Raw genomic sequence first — 21,918 nt, forward strand, 5'->3', positions numbered from 1 at the left:
CTCTACGCAAGCACTTCGGGAAGGAAACTTACAAACAATAGCGTACGCAAATTAAAGAACAGCGTCTGATATACACACACAGAGAGGCAGTTAGTAGTGATCATCAAAAAACAAAAGCTGGGAATTACTACAGCTGGGGAGGGATCCACCAGCACATTGTACAGCAGGTCCCGCCGGCACTGTTCTGTTACACTGGCATGCAACGATCATGGGCCCGCCGGACAGCCCCTACCAGGGAGGTTCATTTTCCTTAACAATCATTTTGCCAGAAAATTACCCAAATAGCCAAATTATCTTAAGCAGCTATTTTGAGCACGCTAAAGATCGCTTCTCTAATACGACTTTTGCAGTAGATAAACAGCTTCAAAGTTCGCCGTACTTTTAACCGACCCTTAAGCAGCCTGAACGTCAAAATGTTAAAGAAAGTATTTATGCAAGTTTTATTTTCACGCAAGATTATGTTATTATTATTATTGTTAATGTTATTATATTATTATATTACAAAAAACCAAAGAAAATGTGAAAAAATGACTCATTTCTGCTTGGAGTTGCATTTATACATCCTCCAGACATCAGTCACAATCACAATATTTTCTTTAAATGTCGAAAGATGCCGTTTAACATCGTTGCAACTGTGGACGCTTGAGGGCATAAGGAACTGTTAGCAGTTAGCAGTCAAGGCAAAACTTATTATTTGAGGTAAAATAAACGACACAAGAAATGTTTACATTAACGCACAGAAGACGACAGCGCTTTCATTTGATCGCGTTTACGTTAAATTTCCACCGATTTTTTTTTCCTCTCGAAAACATTGCATTATTAAAGTTCACATTTCGGAGCACATGGCGTCGTTTTGCGATGCCGACATTTGACAGATTAGCGATGGGATTGTAAACAAAATGCCATCGAGTACGGTGTGCTTCTTGTTGAACCTTGTAGTTCCATTGTGAACCACTAACCGACCAATAACAAGCCCCATAGTTCCATCGAGTACCGTGTGCTTATTGATGGACCTTATAGTTCCATAACGAACCATTAACCGACCACTAACAAGCTCCATAGTTCCATCGAGTACGGTGTGCAGTTTAAACGACCCCAAGGTTCGGGCAAGGTTCGTTTTTTCGTTAAGCAGCCTGCAAGCAGCGTTATGGTTGCATTTTTATTAATTTGGCTACTTGGGTACCCATTCTGTCCACCAGAAGTTCGTTTTACTACACCTATATATCATCCAAACATAAACAGCAACGACATTATCTGTCTGGATATACTTAGTTCTCATTGGTCTCATTGGTTTCCTGACAAATTCAAAGATGTTATCAAGCATCTGCTCTTTGTTGTCTGATCCCAATCTCGACGACTCAATGGAGCCGGAAATTGTCGAATTGTATAGAGCCGACCGAGAAAAATATACCGAAAATGCCCGAGAATGGACACGGGGGCAAGCTATGTTATGCGAAACATTGCGACGTTAAATATCAACCACCATTAACCATTAACAGTTTACCATCAACTATCTGCTCAAAAACGAAAGCAGCAAAATCATTGGCTAATAAAGTTGTACAAAGAAGCAGTCCTGAGACGGTATCGATAGAGCCATGGCGTGCACGCTCGGCAAGCAGCAGCAGAAGAAACAAAAGTGTAAAACAAATCTGCAACAAAGTGTCGAGCGGTATGACACCACGAAATACCTATAATGTAAATCAAATTATAGAGATTATTTAAAAAAATATGATGAAAGCATATGTGTGATGAAAATGTGCTGAAGAACTCCTTTTTTTCCGGTTTTGAATCGCAAGTTTTGTACGTCTTAACTTGGAATTTCCTGGCTTTGTTTTATTTCTGCTGGTGCATGGACGAACGATTCGAATTGCGTTTGGTATTGATACGCTATTACTAACAATTTCCGTTTTTTTTACTTATGATAAAATTAGAAAAGATTTAAGAAATTCAAACAATTGACAAAAATGTGAAAACCGTTTTGGTACTTGGGGAAAAGTCTTTTGTACGTGAATTATAAAACTGTTCATTGGGTATGCTTGTCCTTCAAAGTACCTTCATGCAGAAGCCGACTGCCAAAAGCAGACCGTCGCTAGAAGTGCAAAGTAAAACAAAATATTATCACACAATCGTGGAAAATATTCCCACAAAATACTCCACATGGTTATGAAATGCTTGTATGGTGTAAATTAAAAAACAAAAATATTTCATGAAATTCAGCTAAAAGCATAGAAAACCACCATTAATTTCAGCCTACACTCTGATGTTGCAGTCGGCCAACGGTATATTTACGTTCGATGAAACCAACACAATCGCACAACCGGTTGTCTAGCAGCGTAGTGTGCGTGTTGTGTTGTGTGATTCTCTTGCTTTACGGAGAACCGCGTTCGCTTGCTCATTCAATTCTATTCTATTTTTCCACCACAAAGGTCGTGATTTCCTTTCCCGGAGCTGCGAAAGGTGTCCGTGAGTTGCGTGCGAACAGAATCGTGAAAGGGTCCGAATATTAAGCAGCAAATTAGGTCTGTTCAGTTCACAGGACTTACACCTTTGTGAGCCCCGTTTTTGGCGGTCATTCTTTTATCAGTGTTTTATTGTTTACGTTTTTAAGCTAATGCTCGTCTTTAAGATTGTGTTTTAAATCGAAAGAAAACACATGTTTTGAAAGGAAATTGTTTTATAGAGGCGCGTGACTTTCATTCTCTGATGTGCTCCTGTCCATCCCGTACGCTACATTAGGCAGACGTACCAATTCTTCTCTCTTACGTACACTATCCGTTTCGCGCCTCGTAGAAGAAAAAAAAACGCGTGAAACATTGTGAAAGAGATCGTGTTGTTTATCGCGTTTTGTGAAGTGGTGAGCTGCTAGTGAACGAATACTGTGCGGATAGTGTACGTTGGCCCTGCGAGAATCTGTCTATCGCTTCACCATAATCGCTCTCAACAGAGGTCAAACGCAATCGAGGCACGACTTAATATTCCCTTCCGAGATAGCAGAACGGTAGCAAACGCAAAAGAATAACCAAAGTGTACCGTGTAAGTGCGTAAAACAAGAGGAAAGAAAGAAGATGTCCTCGTTAAACCGCGAACTGTCCGAGGACAGTGCGTTTGCCGCTGGTCGCAACAGTTGGAATCGCCACTATCATAACAGCGTCGTGCAGCCTCTTTTGACAGGTAAATACATGAACGAGATAAAGAGAGAGAGACAGAGAGAAAATGAGAAGATGCACTTCAATGCTTTTTTTTTAATTCAAATTTATGATTTAAATGTGTAAAAAGAGCGCGCATAAACTAATGCAATAGTGATCTGTAGGGATGTGCACTTCCACATGCACAATTATTACAACTTCCATCACACTACTACGTACCGTAGTATCAGCTGTCAAACGGTCATTCGTACGTAGGACACGTGCAAAAAAAGGGACTCTGTGATGCGGATTTTATTTCCTATTCACTGGCTCCTTTGATTGGGGAGGTGGTGTACTTTCGATTTCTATCATTCATGAGAACACACTCGCGAGGTTGTAGTACGGCTTCGGTGTTGTGATTGGTGCTATAATCTGTGCCTTCCTTTTTTCTTCTCACAAACTACATTTTCACAACCCGGCACACGGTTCGTGTACTCGTTTTGTTGAATTATGACCGCGTGGTCTGCTTTTTGGCACGAGTTTCCACCAGCTAGCGTGCCGGACGGCGAGTATACATAAGTTGTTTGTAAACAGAATGTTTCTTCCCTTCCGACGGTATATTGATCGCAGCCAAATATCTACTGTAAACTGAATTCATCACAAGAAAAAAGAAGAATTTCACATCGCTATATAAATTCTACTCGTGCAGTAACGCAGTGCAGTGTTGGTATAGTTGTTTTTCTAAGGCACTGTTGTAAAACTATAATTTGCACAATATGAAAGCTCAATCAACAAACCCTGTATGTTCACTAGATCGGTATCGTTTTTTGGTTGTTGCACAGGTTCTAAGCCTACTTCAACTTATCAAAATGTGAATCGATACAGTCAAATGCTTAAAACGATGGTTGACGGTAGGACGATGCTAAATATTCCTTAGTAGGCTGGCTTAACAAATGGTACAATTGGTGCGGTTCCCAGAGTGTGTTGACCAAGTGAAAGTATTCAAGAAAGCAAAAGGAACCGCATTTTTCCACCAGAATATTGAAGCAATATTGCACGAAGACTTGACATTTTTGAATTGCTGAGCGGGAATTGCTGGATGGTAGTGGCACGCGTATCTACACCACAGAACGGGCGATCAAATCCCATCCAGGCCAAACCCCTGTACGCAGGGCTGACTGTCTCGCTACGGCCAGTAATGACTGGCCAAGACTTCTTCAAGTTGTAATGAATTTAAAAAAAGAGGGCTAAAGTCTGAAATACGACCCCCCCCACTCACGGTCACTCATCTGCGTGTCAATTTTTCGTACAGGGTGGTTCGGAGACTATGCAATGTGGCCTGAATTTGATTTTTTTTACAATTACGATTAAATTGTAAGGAGGTTTTCGCATAGTGAAAAGTGATTTATTCATCGAGGAACCAAGTTCCATACGCTGTTTGTGAAACCGTAAAATTTTCCTCATTTTTGGCCCAACTTTGCCCCATAGCTCCGCCGGTATCCAAGATATCGCCAAACTTTCTTCTGGCCATGGCTAGATGGCACTTGTGGCTAGATTTCGTCCATGCACCACTAATCGCTACCATGTCTGTGGCCGGAGCTATTCGCGAAAGCTCCAACGGATCGCCAATCTTTGACCTGTGGTCGATAGATGGCACCAATTGCTACATTTTCTTCTTCGACGGCCATGCCCTCAGGTGTCTGTGTCTCGAAACATAATTAAAAAACACGCAACCGATTTCGAACCACCCTGCACGAAAAAAAGTCACTCAAATGAGTGCCCGTGAGTGGGGGGGGTCGTGTTTCAGACTTTAGCCAAAAAGAGAGTGAACTCAATACCAGGTGAAGATGCCTGTTAAGGATAAAAGCAATAGCTGGTGAAGATGGTGATAATACAGGGTTTATCAGGTCAATATGGCATCTAAAAGGCATAGTTCGCCGGCCAGAACATGTATTTCGTTTCCTGTCAAGTATTTCATTTGCCTCAACATGAAAATCCTGTTGCCCAATATGATTTTAGAGATTATTGCTTTAGCTTTTTCACCGGGATTGTTGCCTGCTCCTGCTCGTTATTTGTACCATATTTTCTAATTTATTTTTCATGCTTTTTTATAGTTTTTTTTTAATAAAATCATATCATTTAACAAAGGGGGAGGGCACAGCGTTACGCTGTTGTGCCATTTGGAGCACAATTTGTTAGATTCATTAAATTATGAGGAGGTTTATCACGAACATTTCGAAAGCATGCATGTGTATGTGTAGCATGTGTCAAACCGAATCCGAGCAAAATGTAAACAAAAAAAAATTAGCATGGTACTTTTTATTCCAGCAATTATATATTTCGAATAGATGAACGGAGGAAATATAATTGCATTGCAAAAAATAGTTTATTAGTTCTTTTACACTCCGTACACAATATCAAACCGTTTTATTGCATTCTACGCTATTACGGGATTTTTAAACTTGGCACTCATATGCTTTCGAAATGTTCGTGATAAACCTCCTCATAATTTAATGAATCTAACAAATTGTGCTCCAAATGGCACAACAGCGTAACGCTGTGCTCTCACCCTTTATTAAATGATATGATTTTATTAAAAAAAACTATAAAAAAGCATGAAAAATAAATTAGAAAATATGGTACAATTAACGAGCAGGAGCAGGCAACAATCCCGGTGAAAAAGCTAAAGCAATAATCTCTAAAATCATATTGGGCAACAGGATTTTCATGTTGAGGCAAATGAAATACTTGACAGGAAACGAAATACATGTTCTGGCCGGCGAACTATGCCTTTCAGATGCCATATTGACCTGATAAACCCTGTATTACCAGGACCGGGGAACCGGGCCACTGGTACGCCACTGGTATTGAACATTGCCAATTTTGAAAAACAGTGAAAACATTCATAAATATACTGCGTTAAGCCGATCTCATTCGTTGTCGGTGAGGGGTAAGGAATTTTGGATTTTCTTAGACATTTTATTCAAGAAGTTACTATTTTTTAGGTTACAGGAAACGGAATACATGTCATGCGCTCCGAAAATATTCCTTTTCCGTGGTCGATCCTATAATGACACATTATGAAATCAGGATTGAAGAGACGCCCAGTCTATCTCAAATGTAGTTTTTTCTAGCTTCTATCAAAATCTTCCATACCTGAATTTTCCCTATTTTGGCGATTGTAGTGGAATTATTGTGCGCAATTCCGACTGAGCCAAGTTCATTGCGCAATGGTAAATTAATAGAGATAGTAAATTGGAAACTTTAGATGGTTGAAAAGAAGCAATTCAAAACCACGATGGCCGGGCTAACATTAGCCTTGACCAACTTTGAAATCTGCAAAAAGAACGAATAATTCTTAAATCGGATATCAGTAGCTCGCGATGAAGGGTAAGGAACATTTCGATTTGATAAAAAATATTTTCACAGGTTATATTTTCCTTTGGTTTTTACACCTGATGTTCGAAGCAAATTGCCATATTCAGTCTGTAAGGCTGTAACTACATCAGAAAATTTTCAGCTTGATAAAAAAAAACTTTTACTAGATGTGACGAAAACTCCATAGAACATACCTCGGCATTACGTAGATCTGTTGTGTAGCCCTGTAACCGGGCCTATTAACTAGTAGGAAAAAAATAATAGAATATGAAGATTACAATGTGTAATATGAATTAAATAAATGTTTTATCTAACCGATCTAAAAATGTGAAATTCATTGCATTAATTATCAGTCGCATCATAAAAAGCACACACCGATAAGGTTAAAAGTGTACATTTATCGTTACTTATAACGATTGCGATTAATTTACCGTACAGCAAAGTCAATGAAAACGGATGGACAAGAAATTTGCCCTTCGGAGTTCAGTTAGTATTAGTCGCTACGCATAGTTTATCATTAAAATGCGTTATCTTGCTTATCGTTTGTTTGGTGGCACATATTCATCATTATAAAACAATCATAATAATCTTTCTCGTGTTTATGTAGAGCACGTCTACGGTTTTGTTGCATCTCTTTCGACGTCGATGGGTTTGGGTGGTTGGCATTTGTTAAACATTGCTGATAAGACGAGAAAGAAGTGTACTTATTCTTTCACTATCTTCATTCGTTGCCCTTTGTTTTACATGTCTACATGGCTTTACATGTACTGTTGGTAGGTGGAAAGATGCCTTGAGGGTCAGTAAATGCATCTTACACTAACACTCTTCACGGCACGATCGTGTGTAATAATGCATCCATTGAAACATTGTGTGCAGATTGCGCAAATGGAACGCAAGAATGGAAACTAAGCGATGCACAATATTGCATCATTTCTTCTTGCAAAAAGAAGGGAAATAAAAACTAGAGTTAATTTGTAGTTAACTTTTTAGGTTCGTTTTTAAAATGGTCTGTTATCTGGATGATACATTTTATTTCTCCCCATTAATCAGTTTATTTAATGCGATTAGTGAAAATCATTTGCAAAAGCGTTACTCGTTTACATCATCACATGATTCATGCTTCTTCATGTTTAACAAAGAGAGATTATAGGCAACGAATTTATAAATCTTTTTTTTATTCAGATAGAACGGCCTGGCCGTATTGATTTATAAAATACTTAATAACATAAATAAAACAGCAAAAAAAAGGTTGTTTTTTGTTTAATTAATTTGGTCTTATTTAATTAATTTTGGTTAATGTTGGTCGTATTTAAACTAAGAGTCCAGTGAGTAAGTCAAACAAATAACAAAAATGTTCACCAAATGTTATGTAACTATATGCAATATAACGATAAATTTATATAAAAAAAATATTAAAAAAAAGGATAGATATGTCATTAAACATTTTTTCACTTCCTTTTACCAAATTTGTGGGTTCAATATAATATAATTTCTTAGTGACTTTAATATCTAAATGCAATAATTATCTTATACAAATTTTTGTTAACATTTTTTTCTTTTAAGATAAAATTAATGACTAAATTTTATAATGTAATATTTGTAAAAGTATTTACATGTAAATTTAGTCAAAATATGAAATAAATTCTAATTTAATAAACACGAATTTCGTAATAACCAATAATAAACATCAACATCGATAATTCAAGTTTGTTCAACTATTGGAAATAGTGTTTTTCAATACTAGTTGGTGCTATTTTGAATGATCATGCGTCGATGGTCATAATTAACTGGTAACAAACATAATAATTAACATCCTTATGTTTATGAAATCTCATCATTGACGTATTTTGTGTAAACGACAGTTGTTAATCTTTATTTTTTCTGAACAAATGTTCTTGCGTCTCATTGAAGAATGTGCATTTTTTAAAGATGAACTAAAATAATGGATCTCTGACAGCTGAATTGTAATATTTTGTATATTATTTCTAGATATGTTTTTCTAATTTTTTTTCTGCTTTCTGTATTTCAGATCTGTATCAAATAACTATGGCTTACGCGTACTGGAAGTCGGGCAAAATCGATGATCATGCCGTTTTCGATCTCTTCTTCCGCACGAACCCATTTCAAGGCGAGTTCACGATCTTTGCCGGATTGGAGGAGTGTTTGAAATTTCTAGACAGTTTCCACTACTCAGAAACAGGTATGTTGTGGTACTGAACACAAAATGTTCAACACTTACTAACCTGTTCAAAATGTTGTTTCCAACCCATTTGGTGCAGACATCGAGTATCTCAAGCATGCCCTACCCCAAGGCATAGAGGACGAGTTTTTTGAGTACTTGAGCCAGCTAACCGCTAAGGACGTCACCTTGTATGCAATCGAAGAGGGATCGGTAGCTTTTCCAAGGTAAGTTGCCCCTGCACATGACGGCATTGTTTTGAGCTTCTAAACTTAATGATTGATTGTTTAATCTCGCCGTCGTGTTTGTTTTCTTTTTTTTCTCCGCCTCCAGAGTTCCCTTGATCAAGGTGGCAGGACCGTTGATTATAGTGCAACTGCTTGAAACGACGCTTTTGACACTGGTGAATTACGCAAGGTAAGATGGTATGGATTATACTTGTGGTGCGATATCTGTTCCAGCGAACAGGCCGGAAGTATTTATCCATGCCCTGATCGCAATTAGTTCGCAGCAAACTTTTTCCCACTTTTCAATCTTTCCATCAACCTTGTTTCGTTGCAGTTTAATGGCCACAAATGCGGCGCGTTATCGTATGGTCGCCGGGAAGCACATACACCTGCTCGAGTTTGGATTGCGCCGTGCCCAGGGCCCGGACGGAGGACTTTCTGCGTCGAAATATTCGTATATCGGTGAGCGAAATGGATCACGTGAATGATCGTAAGAAAAAAGATAGAAAAAACAACAGCTGTGTGATGTAATATTGGCGTGTGAATCGGTTTCTTGCGCTTAGCAGCGATACTTTGCACCTTAAATTTCCCCACGAATCATGGCTCTTCCTTGCCCTTCGGATTGGAAGGATCGCGTAACATTTGCTTTGTATGTTAAATTTTGCTCAGCACGCGATCCAACGAATCATTCACGTGTCAAAATGTTTTCCTTCCCCCGTGAAGAAGGTGAAAAGGGAAAGTGTTTATTGGGGAGGGCAGGAAAAGTTTCACCATTTCCCATTCCGGGATAACATCGGCAAGAGGTTCTATTCTGGCCCATATTGTATCGCGTTTCTTACGAAGCTTCTGCCTGCGCGTGTTTTCTTTTCTTCTTGCGCATATAAACAAACCCAAGACTAGTACTACTGCATTTGGGTAACCTTGGCAATATGTCAAAACCGGAAGAGTGGGCACTTTGTTGTTGTTCCGGTAGGTGAAAAAGGTTTCAAAAGTTCTCACCAATCAAAACCGGAGGGGTTTACCCGCCAAGGCACAGTGTTCTATCCAGTGCCACCCGCCGTCGTGTCCCGACCCCGACGCGTATCACCAAAGTTTGTTTAGCTGGTGACGCTTTTGCTGATACGTTTTGATTGTTAGACTGTTTCACTGCCCGTGAAGGTTAGCCATGTACGAGGTAGGAGACGGGGAAAGTGGGATAAACAAAAACACTTCGACGGACGGACCAGGCGTGTTCATTGTGTTGCGAGTCCATGAATTTTGCTATCGGTACACCCAAATATGGGGGTAGATAGTTTGCCAGCAGCCCCGACACAATACTGCAACACGACCTCTGTTTGCTGGTTCTGTTTGATGGGACCGATTGGGACACCCTACGGCACGGTTGCATTACTCACGGTACATTCATTTGTACAATATCGAACTTGCAGTCAATGTCAGTGGTAAACGATCATAACCTTGATGAACAAGCGAAGTGCAATGTCAAACAGGCAAATGCATTTGAATCTTGGGGCGGTAACAAAATTCGAGTCCACACGCTACCACACCAGCATTTTGTGTAGCGTGGACATTTCTAAAATGTCGTGTCAATCATGTTTGTTTATTAAAAAACCATTTTAAAAATAAATTTTCCATAATAACATATTACGTTGTAGCTATTATGTGTGGCAACTGTGTTTGCAGCACGAGTGATACAATTGTCTAGTGTCACCAAAAACGCGTGAATTATTGCAGATTTATGAAGATTTATTTAATTTTTTTACTATATACAAACAACATCATCATCAAAACGCATCAGTATTTCAACTCAAACACGTATTTATCGATAAGTTTGTTCATACCGAGCAGCCACAGCATAAATGAAAATACGCAGATAAAGAAATTTCTTAGCCCTATTGCAAACTGTTGTTTAATACGCTCGCGAACTTTTTGTTTCGCCTTTTCCTTCAAATATCCTTCCAGTATCTTTCGATTAGTTTCTTTTATTGCACCTTGGCAATCACACGCTTGAGTGTTTTGGGTCTGGTGGTGCTGTGTTACATTAAAATTAAGCTTTAACCGAAGCAGCTGAATTAGATCGGGTGGTGGTGTAAACTGATCATACACATCGGTTCGCACCAAAAACAATAAACCGATCAGCGCTCTGTTCCGTACTTTTTGGCAGCCGTAAAATACCACGTAACTGTCACCATCGGTCACCAGCACCTGGATGCTGGTGAATCGTCGGTACAGTTTGTAAAGATTTTTATAATTATGCACTTGCTGATAGGTTTCCGCACTGGTATCGTCGTTGTAAAGCGTCATCCGGTAAAGCTCCGCCGTGCTCGGACAAATGTAGCGAATTACTACTAATCCGCGTTGCGTTTCACTGAACACTCTCAAACATTGCGGGAATGGTGTTACACCTTGCGGCATGTGAAAAATTGACAGAAAGTTCGGATGTGGGTCGGTATGGGCATAAACGTACCATGCCTTAAGGTGGAAGAAATCACGATTGACGTCCCGTATCGTTGATGCCACATTTATCGATGGGCATTCGCTATATTCCAGCTGGTATGATCGCGTGGGATGAATGTAGATCGAAAGTAGCAATGAAGTGATCGCGGTTAGTTTCATTTCAGCTGGAAGAAAGTGAAAATTGGTGTACATTTATCAAACAGGAGAAAGTACTTAGAACGTTTTCTACACGTGGTTTGTCGTGATGGTAAAAGATCCTCGCTCTATGCATTACCGTAAATGGGTCGAGCATGATTTCAACTTTGTTGTGTTTTCTGTGTAAATGGAAAATTATGTCTGATATTCTAGGAACTCTTGGAAGATATTAATTGTGAACCTTTGTCGTTTGAATAGCTAATCATACTAAGGAAACATTAAACATGACTCGTGTTGCAGTATGGTAGAGAGAAAAGGGCGTTTATGTTGACAATTAAATTAAAAACTCATTAGCTACGTTGTTTCGTGTTCGTAGTGTAGGCGGTATTAAATTTCATAACATGTCTTAAATTATGGGATACATTCCCACGGATGGTACATACGTATCAGTTATTCTTTCAGTTCACTCTTCGCTGCCATCGAAGCAGGTAGTCAATTCATCGTGGAAATTCATTTTGGGAAAAGAAGATCAGTGCGACATAATACTGTAATGCTTCTACATGACCAAGGTTATTTGTTTCTTTTCTGTCCGTAAATAGTATATGCCCAAGTAAAATGTGTGCAAAACGCACCACACATGCGAGACTAACCTTTCTTGTCGGTTTACGGTGCTTGCCTTTTCATGTACTTTTTTTTTGTCTTCGCCGTACCGACAAAATCCCCATAAAGTGTTTGTCAATTGTGCTGTGATTTGTAGCAGAATGGCCACTGTGCAGTTACATGCGACAAGAATGTTTTTTTCTTCTTCCCAACCCTTGTAACCCTTTGCGAATTATTGGTTGCGCATTATTCTTGCAGCTAGGCGAATCACATAAATCGTGGCAAAAGGACAAAAATTGGCTTGAACAATTTGTTTAGTCCATGCCCATTTGATGACACGCGATTTTATCGATGCACAAATGCGGCATCGTAAATAGCACCGATTGACGACAGCTTTGTTGCTATAGATTTGCGCGATCGTAAATTGTTCGATCGACCGGCTGTGTTTTACCGAATACCCGGCAAATCTAAATGCTGCATTTGAGTTAAAGGAAAGAGATATACTCTCCGGTTTTACCCATATCGTGTGGATTTTCTTCTGCAATAATTAGATTATTTTTCAACGTCAGAAATATAAATAACATCTTAAATATAGACGCGGTTTGTAATTTATATTCGTTCAAAAAGAAAATGTTTAAAAGAATTTTTGTATTTTTATGTTTAAAATCTTGGGGCAATCGCCACAATGACAGGTTCTATTTGCTCTGTAACTATCGTACTTTCCTCGATCGGGCGGGTAGCGTCATGCGAATAACTTCAGTTAACCCTGCATTTAAAGTCCTTGTAGGTCCTTCATGCCTATTATACATCACATCCCTATGTAGATTCAATCTCGAAATAGATCTCCTAGTGTTGATCTTACAGGTTTTTTTGCGCCCGACGATCAAGTTACCATATAATCAAACCATGTAGCACTGATTCAGGAGCTGCTCCTAAATAATAACAAATTATTTATTGAAACTGACGATATTACGTTCTGGTAGTCGCCGAATTACACGCAACTTTTTATATGCAGATTCACACATACGCTGATTTTGACATTTGACAGCTGAGTGATTTTATAGCACAATACTTAAGCAAATAAATAAAACAAATTCAAGGATAGTACCTTCCATTTCAATGCAATTCATTTAATACTAAAACTGATGGAAAAATTAAACTTATTTAAACAAATAGCTGCATTCTGGTTTAATCAACATTTATCACATTGTTGTAAATGTATTTTAAATTTAAAACATTCGTCCTTTGGCTGTATTAAATTATTTAATATATTTAATAATTTTATATTACAAAATTATATAAATTATTTTGTATGGCTTATGATATGATAACATGAACGTTTATGACTGACAATAAATGTATCACGCACGGCAAGTGGTAGAAATGCCTGACAGTCTACTAAAAACCGATGCTCGCTGCTATAAAACTAATCAATTTGTAACAGCAGTACCTGATGATTCACCAACTGGTAGTCACCTGGCCTGGCAATGAATTTGTAACACCACGATTTGTTGCTTGGTTTCGTTTTTGAATGTCGATCTTTTGAACAAACGGCAATGAAAAATGCGTTAAGAAACACGCAATTAAACATTGCTCCAGACGTTGACACGAAACATTAAAATGTCCAGAAAATAAAAAAAAAATCTCCCAAAATGTAAGTAGTAATACTAATAAAAAAAAAACGCTAAGTTGAAGCCTAGCATGGGTAGGTCGTGTTGTGATGGGGGAAACAAACTAACTGCTGCATTTCCATTGGAAATGCTTTCGTTGGAGAAACCAAAGCCAACGATTACCAGGCATTTCCACTGCCGTGTGCACTGCGTGGTTGCGTTGGTTCGTGGGAAAGATTGATCAATAACATCACCATATAAACTAAATGTTCATGTTCATGCGGCTATCCGTTTCGATCGTTCGGTGCAGGCAAGGACGGGCGGGCTCTCGGCGGTGTTGTCAGCTGGTATGATACATATATATGTACGAAGCTTACGGGCATCTGGATGGGAACTAAAATGGCAGAAAGTGCCATAATTTGCTTTCCAGCGTTCATTACTGTTTGGCAATGATGTTGCATTTTAATGATGCGTTAACATGCGTGAAGCTAATAAAGAGTATTCAAGGAAGTCGTGACGTGCAAGAAAGGGCAGTTACGGGGGAAGAAATAATATGTTTTAGAAATGTATCATTTAGAATAGTTTGTTTCCAGTTCTATCTACTTTCTTTCGGGTGTCGGTGTACGTGCGCGTATATATGCTAATCTTTGATAGGGGACAAAAGACAAAGATGAGAAACAAAACTATTTGTAAGTTAGCCGTGCACGCTACTTCGCAAAAGGAAAACAATGTTTGATAGACTAAAGTAGGTTAGTAATACAGATGCAGATAAACTTTCTTACTTTACATTGTAATAAATCATCCGCATTAAAGTTCCACCTCGCTTATGATTAAAGAGCTTCATAATATGATAAATTCTCATTCGGTTGTGTCTGTTGTTTGGTGAATAATTTTTCTTGCAGGCGGTTTTGATGGCACATCGAACGTGTTGGCCGGAAAGCTGTTTAACATTCCAGTGAAGGGTACTCATGCTCACGCCTATATTACATCGTTCACCGGAATCGATGAGCTGAAGACGCGCGTTCTTCAACATAAGGAAGATGGTGAGTTGTGGGCTGTTGTTTTGTGGTAGAATTATTGAATAGCTTCCGTTCATTCTTTTGCAGGTACTACGCGTGATTTGCTTGAGCTGGCCATGGAACATCGGGCCGCATTAGCAAGCGTACTGGACGTCTCTACAGACGAGAGTAGTGAGGGCGAATTGGCAGCGATGGTGTCCTTTGCGATCGCGTTCCCGGATGGGTTTATGGCACTAGTCGACACGTACGATGTCAAGAGGTATTCCGCTTCTAGGCTCTACTCTCTCGGATGTCGTTTTTGTTTTTGTTAGTACTATCTATTGTTTCGTCTGTTTTTCTTTGTTCTTTATCCAACTTCTCTTGGCTCTTCCCCTGTATTCTGTAAATAATTTGTTTCTTCGTATAGAAAAGTTTTCTTGTTTTTAAATTAATGTGAAGGTTTAGTTCCATTATTTCTCTCTTTGTGATAATTATTCTGTAGTGTGTATTCCCTCGCCTGAGACAATCAAAACGTGGCTTAATCGGCGAAACGTAGCAGTGAAACTGTGTCTCCTTTCGTTGATAGACAATGTATTCTTGTAGATTGATAAATAGTGTTGGAATTATACTCCATCATGATTCGGGGATTTAGTTGTTTGACAGGGGGTTCAATGGAAGTTAAGATAGAACTGTGTGCAATATTCTGGAACATTAATGTAACCTACTAGTTTCATTCATCATTATGCATTGCAAAATCAAAACCGCCAATCCTGTACATTGTGTGCTGTATTGTGAGTAAACGGTGATCGGCATCATTTACCCTCCGTTCGTATCGAGTCTTTGTGTGTGTTAATGTGTATATGTCTGCATTCCACAATCTTGAGCCTTAAAATACATCTCATCGGTTAGCTAACAAACCAGCTAGTCGTGCTTATAACAAACATTATTCTTGCTCACTGTTGTTCTATAATTGTGCTGTACCGTGTGCGTACAAAACGTCAAACTTCAGCGATAAGCTGCTTGGGGAACCGACGGAGGAACTTTGCGATCCAACCGATAGTGTTGTGTGTGATTTGTCCTGCTTGGGTCGTCTGCACGATCAGGCGGAAGAGGAATTGATGCATACATCGAACACCATTACCAATACGTTGCCTGAAATACCGGAAGAAGAGTGTAACGGTTGCTGTGCGGAAGATGAGGAAAATCGCTGTGCTCAACATGCTGAACCAGAGGCAGGAGAAGAAGAAGAAGAAGTACAAGAGGAAGAAAATGCTGATGAAAAAAGTAACGAACAGCCGGAGCAGGAACCGGACGAATCCTGCCATGATCCACCACCTTCTATTACTGTGGAAGATGAAGAATCTACGCCAGTTGTAGATCCCGAGCTGACGATGAAAGAGAGCGATGAAAATGGCAATGAAGACATTGAAGATCAAAATGAACGTAAAGCAACAGATGAGGGGATCGAACTTGAAGCGCAGAATGATACTGAAGCTCCGGAAGGAGAGGATGAGATTACCCGTTGTTCGAACTGTGAAGCGCTGAACACCATGATTCATCATCTAAAAACCGTTGGAAAGTCCTTCAGGTAATGAATGGCACAAGCGAAAGAAGGGCAGTGAAAGTGAAAGGACACTAATGAAAGTACTCCCCCTCATACCACCAATCCCCTGTTACCTCGTTTCATGAAACTCATTCAGCAAAACAGTGTTAGATTATGTTTTGGTTATAGTTTTATGTTTTGGTTTTCTTTAGTGTGTTTGTTTGTGGCCCGTTTTGGGCAAGTGATTGTGACGATGAGTTCATGTTACTAATCAACTGATCGAGCAAATGCGACCGATGAACGATTGAGTTTAGTTTTTTTCCCATACTAGAGTGTCACGATCAAGCAAAAACCTTCATCAAATTGCTACACAGCATTTACACATAGAGTACACACACAGTCACTCACGGTCAAAGGGTCACAAATTATTCATAACTTTGTTTTTTGGAAGTTTGTGCATGCCTAACATTTCTTCAGTACAGCATAGTATATAAGAAAAGTGACTAAGAAGGCAACAAAGGATATAAATTGTTCGGTACACACTAGTGAAGCATATGGATGTATCACTGCAGGCTTATATTTACTGGTTATGGTCATTTTGTTTAGTATGATTTCCGATATTTTTTTAACTTATATGTTTTCGTTTTTAACGTTAATAGTTCAGGTGTGTTTCTTACCTGTTTAACACTTTAGTCACTAATTTTTATTTGCACACTTGCATGAGCTATGGTAAATAAATGACGAGGTGCGCTATTGGCACGAATGTACATTTTTAAAATAGCATTCAAATGCAAGATATTATTTATGAATGTATTACATTATACCCATCTCGATAGGTTCATATGTTATCATTACTCAAAATTTGTTGTACCAGTAAAGAATTCGATTATTTGAAGGACTTTCCAACGGGACAGTGAATCAACATGCAGAATAAGTTTCGATTGAACGTGTGAACGTGAATTTATTGTGACCATACAAAAGAATGAAAAAAGAAATGCAAAACTTCCATTGAATCCTGTCAGACAATATACAGTTAGTTGTTCTAAAGCGAAGATTGATTAATTGTATGCAAAGGTTTAGATAAAACCAACTCCACGTATTTGGCCCCTATGTGATAGACTCAAATCAGTTCTCATCTCTTCTGTGTAGTATTTTATTTTTCTTTCAATATTCGGCAATAACGAAATGATCTTTTTACTTTAACCCATGTTTCCGCAATCCCATCTATCTCTTTTTTGTTGGTTTCTTCTATCTATTTGTTTCTATTTTGTTTAGTTTTTTTTATTTCGAAATCGAAATGTACATATACTTCCACAGTCCGAGAGAGCACTCTGCATGGCTTGTGTCAGAATAATCGTTGATGTTTAGTGCTGGTTGCTGACAACCAGGCACCACTAAATGGTGGTTTGTGGATTTGTTTCCTTGCTTAAAATTCCTTCGCCTTCGCAATGAATGGATGCTTTATCATCTTATATTTTCCTCATCAATTCGTTACTGGTAGAAGTAAAGATTCAACATATCAGACAAATGTTCTTTAATTTCTAATTTAATTTATTTTTTTAAAAATTAGGTTAAATAATAATGTTCTCGACATTGTATTTAAACAACTTTCTCAATATGCACTATATTAAAAACATAATGTTAGAAATATTTGCAGTATCCTTTCATACGCTTAACCTGTATGATTTCTTATATTTCGTTTTCTCTTTACTTTCAACGCTTTCTTCATTATTTGGCGTGTTTTCTCAAAATGTTTTGTTTGCAAAACCTGTCATTATAACATCGCTCATACATATCGCATCTCACTAGCCGGACGTGCTGGCTTGAGCGTCACCTAGCAGAGATCAGTAGAATTGTGTCACATATAGAAGTGCTCAGCTATTACGACCTGACGAGCCATCATCACTTATCGAGGTTAGCACTAAGTGAAGCACTACAAGTGTTTATTTTAATTACACAATAGAATGCATCGATCCTCGCAAGATACGCGATCACTCTGCCAGAATAAATCGCTATTTGTTGTTTGTAGTGTTTGTTGGTAAAACCGTGACAGCATGCTTCGTAGTTTCTGTAGATTGTGTTTGTCGTGTCTTACGTTTAATAGGAACATGCATCCTAACCATAATCGTTCATTGCCGCAAAATTTATACCTTTAATCATTGCGATCAATGTGCTAACCACGTATCCCTCAATTGGTATAATGTGTCATTTTTATGTCTCGCTGGCAGCAGCTTTATTACCTAATACGACCATGTTAACTATCTTTCTCTTCTTCAAAGCTGCTATCGGTATCAGAACAATTGAGGATCTAATATAAAACATTCTTCTCGCCCCACCGTTTGCTTCAACGTTGGGGGTTTTCTTGCTCTGTTTCTTTTCTTTCGTATCTACGACGATATTTTTTGACAGGAGTGGTTTGCTGAACTTTTGTGCCGTTGCACTAGCGCTAAATGACCAAGGATACCGGGCAATCGGTATTCGCATTGATTCCGGTGATCTGGCGTACCTGAGTTGCCTTGCGCGCGAAACTTTCGAGCGTATTGCCGAACGTTTTAAGCTGCCCTGGTTTAGCAAGCTCACTATTGTCGCCTCCAACGATATCAACGAGGATACGATCCTGAGCCTGAACGAGCAGGGCCACAAGATCGATTGCTTTGGAATTGGGACGCATCTGGGTAAGAATAATAGATGGTTTGATTGAAAGATCGTGTTTAATCTCTGTCTGGATCATTCCAGTAACCTGCCAGCGTCAACCCGCTCTCGGTTGCGTGTACAAGATGGTGGAGATCAACAATCAGCCACGCATCAAGCTAAGCCAGGACGTGGGCAAGGTAACAATGCCGGGCAGCAAGAACGTGTTTCGGCTTTACGGTGCAGATGGACATGCGCTGATTGATCTGCTGCAGCGTGTCGATGAAAATCCGCCAGAGGTTGGCCAGAAGGTGCTGTGCCGTCATCCATTCCAGGAGTCGAAGCGTGCGTACGTCATTCCGACACAGGTGGAACCATTGTACCGGGTGTACTGGACGGAGGGACGGGTGGCACAGGTGTTGCCCTCGCTCGAGGAAGTCCGTGAGCGTGTGCAGGCCTCGCTAAGGACATTGCGTCAGGATCACAAGCGTACACTGAATCCGACCCCCTATAAGGTAAGCACGGTCACAGTTTCGACAAGGTTGAGAACGTTTATTCAATACCCTTATCTGTTTGCTGGCAGGTGGCCGTGAGCGATAACCTGTACAACTTCATACACGAGCTGTGGTTGCAGAATGCACCAATCGGAGAACTCTCATGATAAGTCGGCTTTTGTAAGCAAATGACCCGACAACACGACGAGCTGTTTCGGCACCTTCTAAAGGTGTGCAGTGTACTCCTCGAGAGCAACATTGATGCAGTGTTGTTTTTGTTTTTTATCATGTTTTGTTTATCGTTTTTATTTAACCCACTCGATTGCAAACCGTTTTTTCTTTGTTACCCAGGCCGATGTAAGTTTTGCGGTTCGAAACCGTTCGGAAACTGTTTTCTGCAAACAGTTTCATTTTCGAACTTCGTGCGCCTATATGAATAAGACTCTTGCGCGTAAGGTCTTCTAACGTGACGGTTACGATTTATTTCTTGTGTGTTGTGTGCGTAGTACTAGTTTGTAGGTCGAACATTTGTGATCCCTTTGTGACGTATCAAAGCGATACGATTCCCGATCTGACTTTGCGTCGAATTACGAGTATCGTATATGACCGTGGGGTAGAACGTTCTACCAAACAAACAAAAAATCCGCGATCGAATTTGTTGGTTGCGCCAAGTGCAATTGTGTCGTGTAGTAGCAGAAACATAAGCAATAGCAATAATGTTTGTTGGTCATGCTCTCATCCCGGCAACTGCCATCGAGACAGGACGTGTTTCCACTGCGCTGGATGTTATGTAGCTCTTGCAAGCCATAGGTTTGAGTGAAAGCTTATTTTTAATCGAATAAAACAGCACCAGATAATACACATAAACTAAGGCAACTCCCCCCCCCAAAAACACATTGCTAAAGCAAATATTTACAGTCATTCCGTTCCCGTAGAACTCTTGTCGAAAGTGGAGAGAATGTTGGGAAATAGCTGTTACAGATATTGTCGATAATGGATAGCGTTGTATCATTATAATCTCCACTCTGTACCTATTTGCATCGCAAGCAAATGTGCAGTAGAAAAGGGAAAAACAAATGTTTTTGTAAAAGAGTAAATGCAATCCTTCTTGAAGGACATTTTGTACGCTAAATTCTGCACGTAGATTTGGACGTTCGATTGATAGGGGTAGGACAAAATACTCTACAATCGAACACTTTAGCATATCTTCCATAAAACCCAACTAGGACATGAGAGGAAGAACGCAGCGATTGTTTAAAATTGGCACACCAGTTGCGTAGGTACTAAACTAGACCACGAGTCTTGTGATATTGACGTATTTGTGGCGTAGCTGTGAGTGTTTAAATTATAGAACTATTTATCAACCGTTGACTAATGGAAAGATGAGATCCGGGAAAACAAACTTATTGGAAAATCACAATTTTCATCAAGGATTTGGTTGAGCAGATTTCAGTGAAAACTAAACGAAAAATGAGTGTTTAATATGTAGAATTCCATTTGGGGCACATATGTGTGCAAAATTTTGCTAATGCAAACATCACCGTGCCTTACAAGTAAATACAGGATTCACGAAGGATTCAGAGTAGCTCGGCTGCTTGCTGCAACACGCAACGAAATACATGCACACAATTGTAACGATGAAAGCACAGTAATGATACATCCCTACTGAAGTTCGTATGATAAACGCATTGCCAGAAATGTGATAGTTCTCTATTTTTATTCTCTAGTTTTTTTATTTCACACACACCAACACGCAAATATGATTACCGGTTAAAACTCCTTTAAAAATAAGCTTTCATTACGATTCTTCTATTATGCTTTTCTTAAGATTTCGCGTACGATGTTTTCAAATGTTCTTGTAACGATGTCAAACACTAGCCTCTAAAGTAAGATGTAACTTTACACTCTCAACTGCACTGCACGATGCATTCCTAACCAGGGGCAAGCAACAACCAGTTAAAATGAGTTCTATTCCTCAAAACACATGTACTACACCGTTGTAACTAAAGGCAGACAAAAACACTTGGAAAGCGGTAAGAACAAACCCGTTCTTTTGGACTTCACTTTTCACTCTCCCAAGGGTAGTTGTTTTTTTGTATGGAATACACTTAGTGATTGTTGGTATTATGGTGGTAGCTGCGAGCTACAAAACAAACACGAATATATATAGTACACAATGTTAAATGTGAAGGTAACAACACATAACTGCATCATGGCGGAATGGAATAAAACTGTTTTGGGGATAGTAGATGGAGGATGGTACGGCTTAAGTTATGTGTGTAACATGATCTGTTGCTGAAAGAAATGATTTAAAATATTTCGTATTCGTCGTTTGAAGTGCTCTTCCAATTATGCTTGTCAGAGCGTTATGATAGAATGATTTTTAAACAACTTTGGGATTGGTAAGAAATAAAGAAGTAATAGACAATGTCAAAAAGTTTCAAGTGCTTAGCATAAAAATTTCAAGAAACAAAATATGAAATATACAATAAAAACGCGAACACGACAAATAGTTGACAATTTAACGACATACGGTTTAGCGAG

The 21,918-nt window shown here is 39.1% G+C and overlaps 1 protein-coding gene across 4 annotated transcripts; it reads left to right on the forward strand.

The window, feature by feature from the left end:
* Window positions 1-2,310: 2,310 nt before the first annotated feature.
* Window positions 2,311-21,644, forward strand: LOC125762431 (nicotinate phosphoribosyltransferase). Of its 4 annotated transcripts, XM_049424517.1 has the most exons (12): window positions 2,311-3,171; window positions 8,533-8,703; window positions 8,783-8,909; window positions 9,016-9,099; window positions 9,244-9,371; window positions 14,611-14,751; window positions 14,815-14,986; window positions 15,716-16,294; window positions 18,059-18,163; window positions 18,659-18,924; window positions 18,986-19,395; window positions 19,464-21,644. In XM_049424517.1, the coding sequence occupies exons 1-12, from the start codon at window positions 3,066-3,068 to the stop codon at window positions 19,539-19,541; spliced, it is 2,367 nt and encodes a 788-aa protein (XP_049280474.1). In that variant the 5' UTR covers window positions 2,311-3,065; the 3' UTR covers window positions 19,542-21,644. The 4 variants fall into 4 exon arrangements, with proteins under 4 accessions (XP_049280474.1, XP_049280475.1, XP_049280476.1 ...); XM_049424518.1 differs by lacking the exon at window positions 18,059-18,163 and having other exon boundaries at window positions 2,315-3,171; XM_049424519.1 differs by lacking the exon at window positions 15,716-16,294 and having other exon boundaries at window positions 2,317-3,171.
* The last annotated feature ends 274 nt before the right edge of the window (window positions 21,645-21,918 follow it).

Source organism: Anopheles funestus, chromosome 2RL, assembly GCF_943734845.2.
Source record: "Anopheles funestus chromosome 2RL, idAnoFuneDA-416_04, whole genome shotgun sequence".
NCBI classification, from domain to species: Eukaryota; Metazoa; Arthropoda; class Insecta; order Diptera; family Culicidae; genus Anopheles; species Anopheles funestus.

What these genes read in the sequence shown, in the direction of transcription:
- LOC125762431 (XM_049424517.1), top strand. Translation starts at nt 3,066, where the DNA reads ATGTCCTCGTTAAACCGCGAACTGTCCGAGGACAGTGCGTTTGCCGCT. An exon ending in CGTGCAGCCTCTTTTGACAG is followed by an intron (nt 3,172 to 8,532) that starts GTAAATACATGA and finishes TCTGTATTTCAG; the next exon opens with ATCTGTATCAAATAACTATG. An exon ending in TGGAATTGGGACGCATCTGG is followed by an intron (nt 18,925 to 18,985) that starts GTAAGAATAATA and finishes GGATCATTCCAG; the next exon opens with TAACCTGCCAGCGTCAACCC.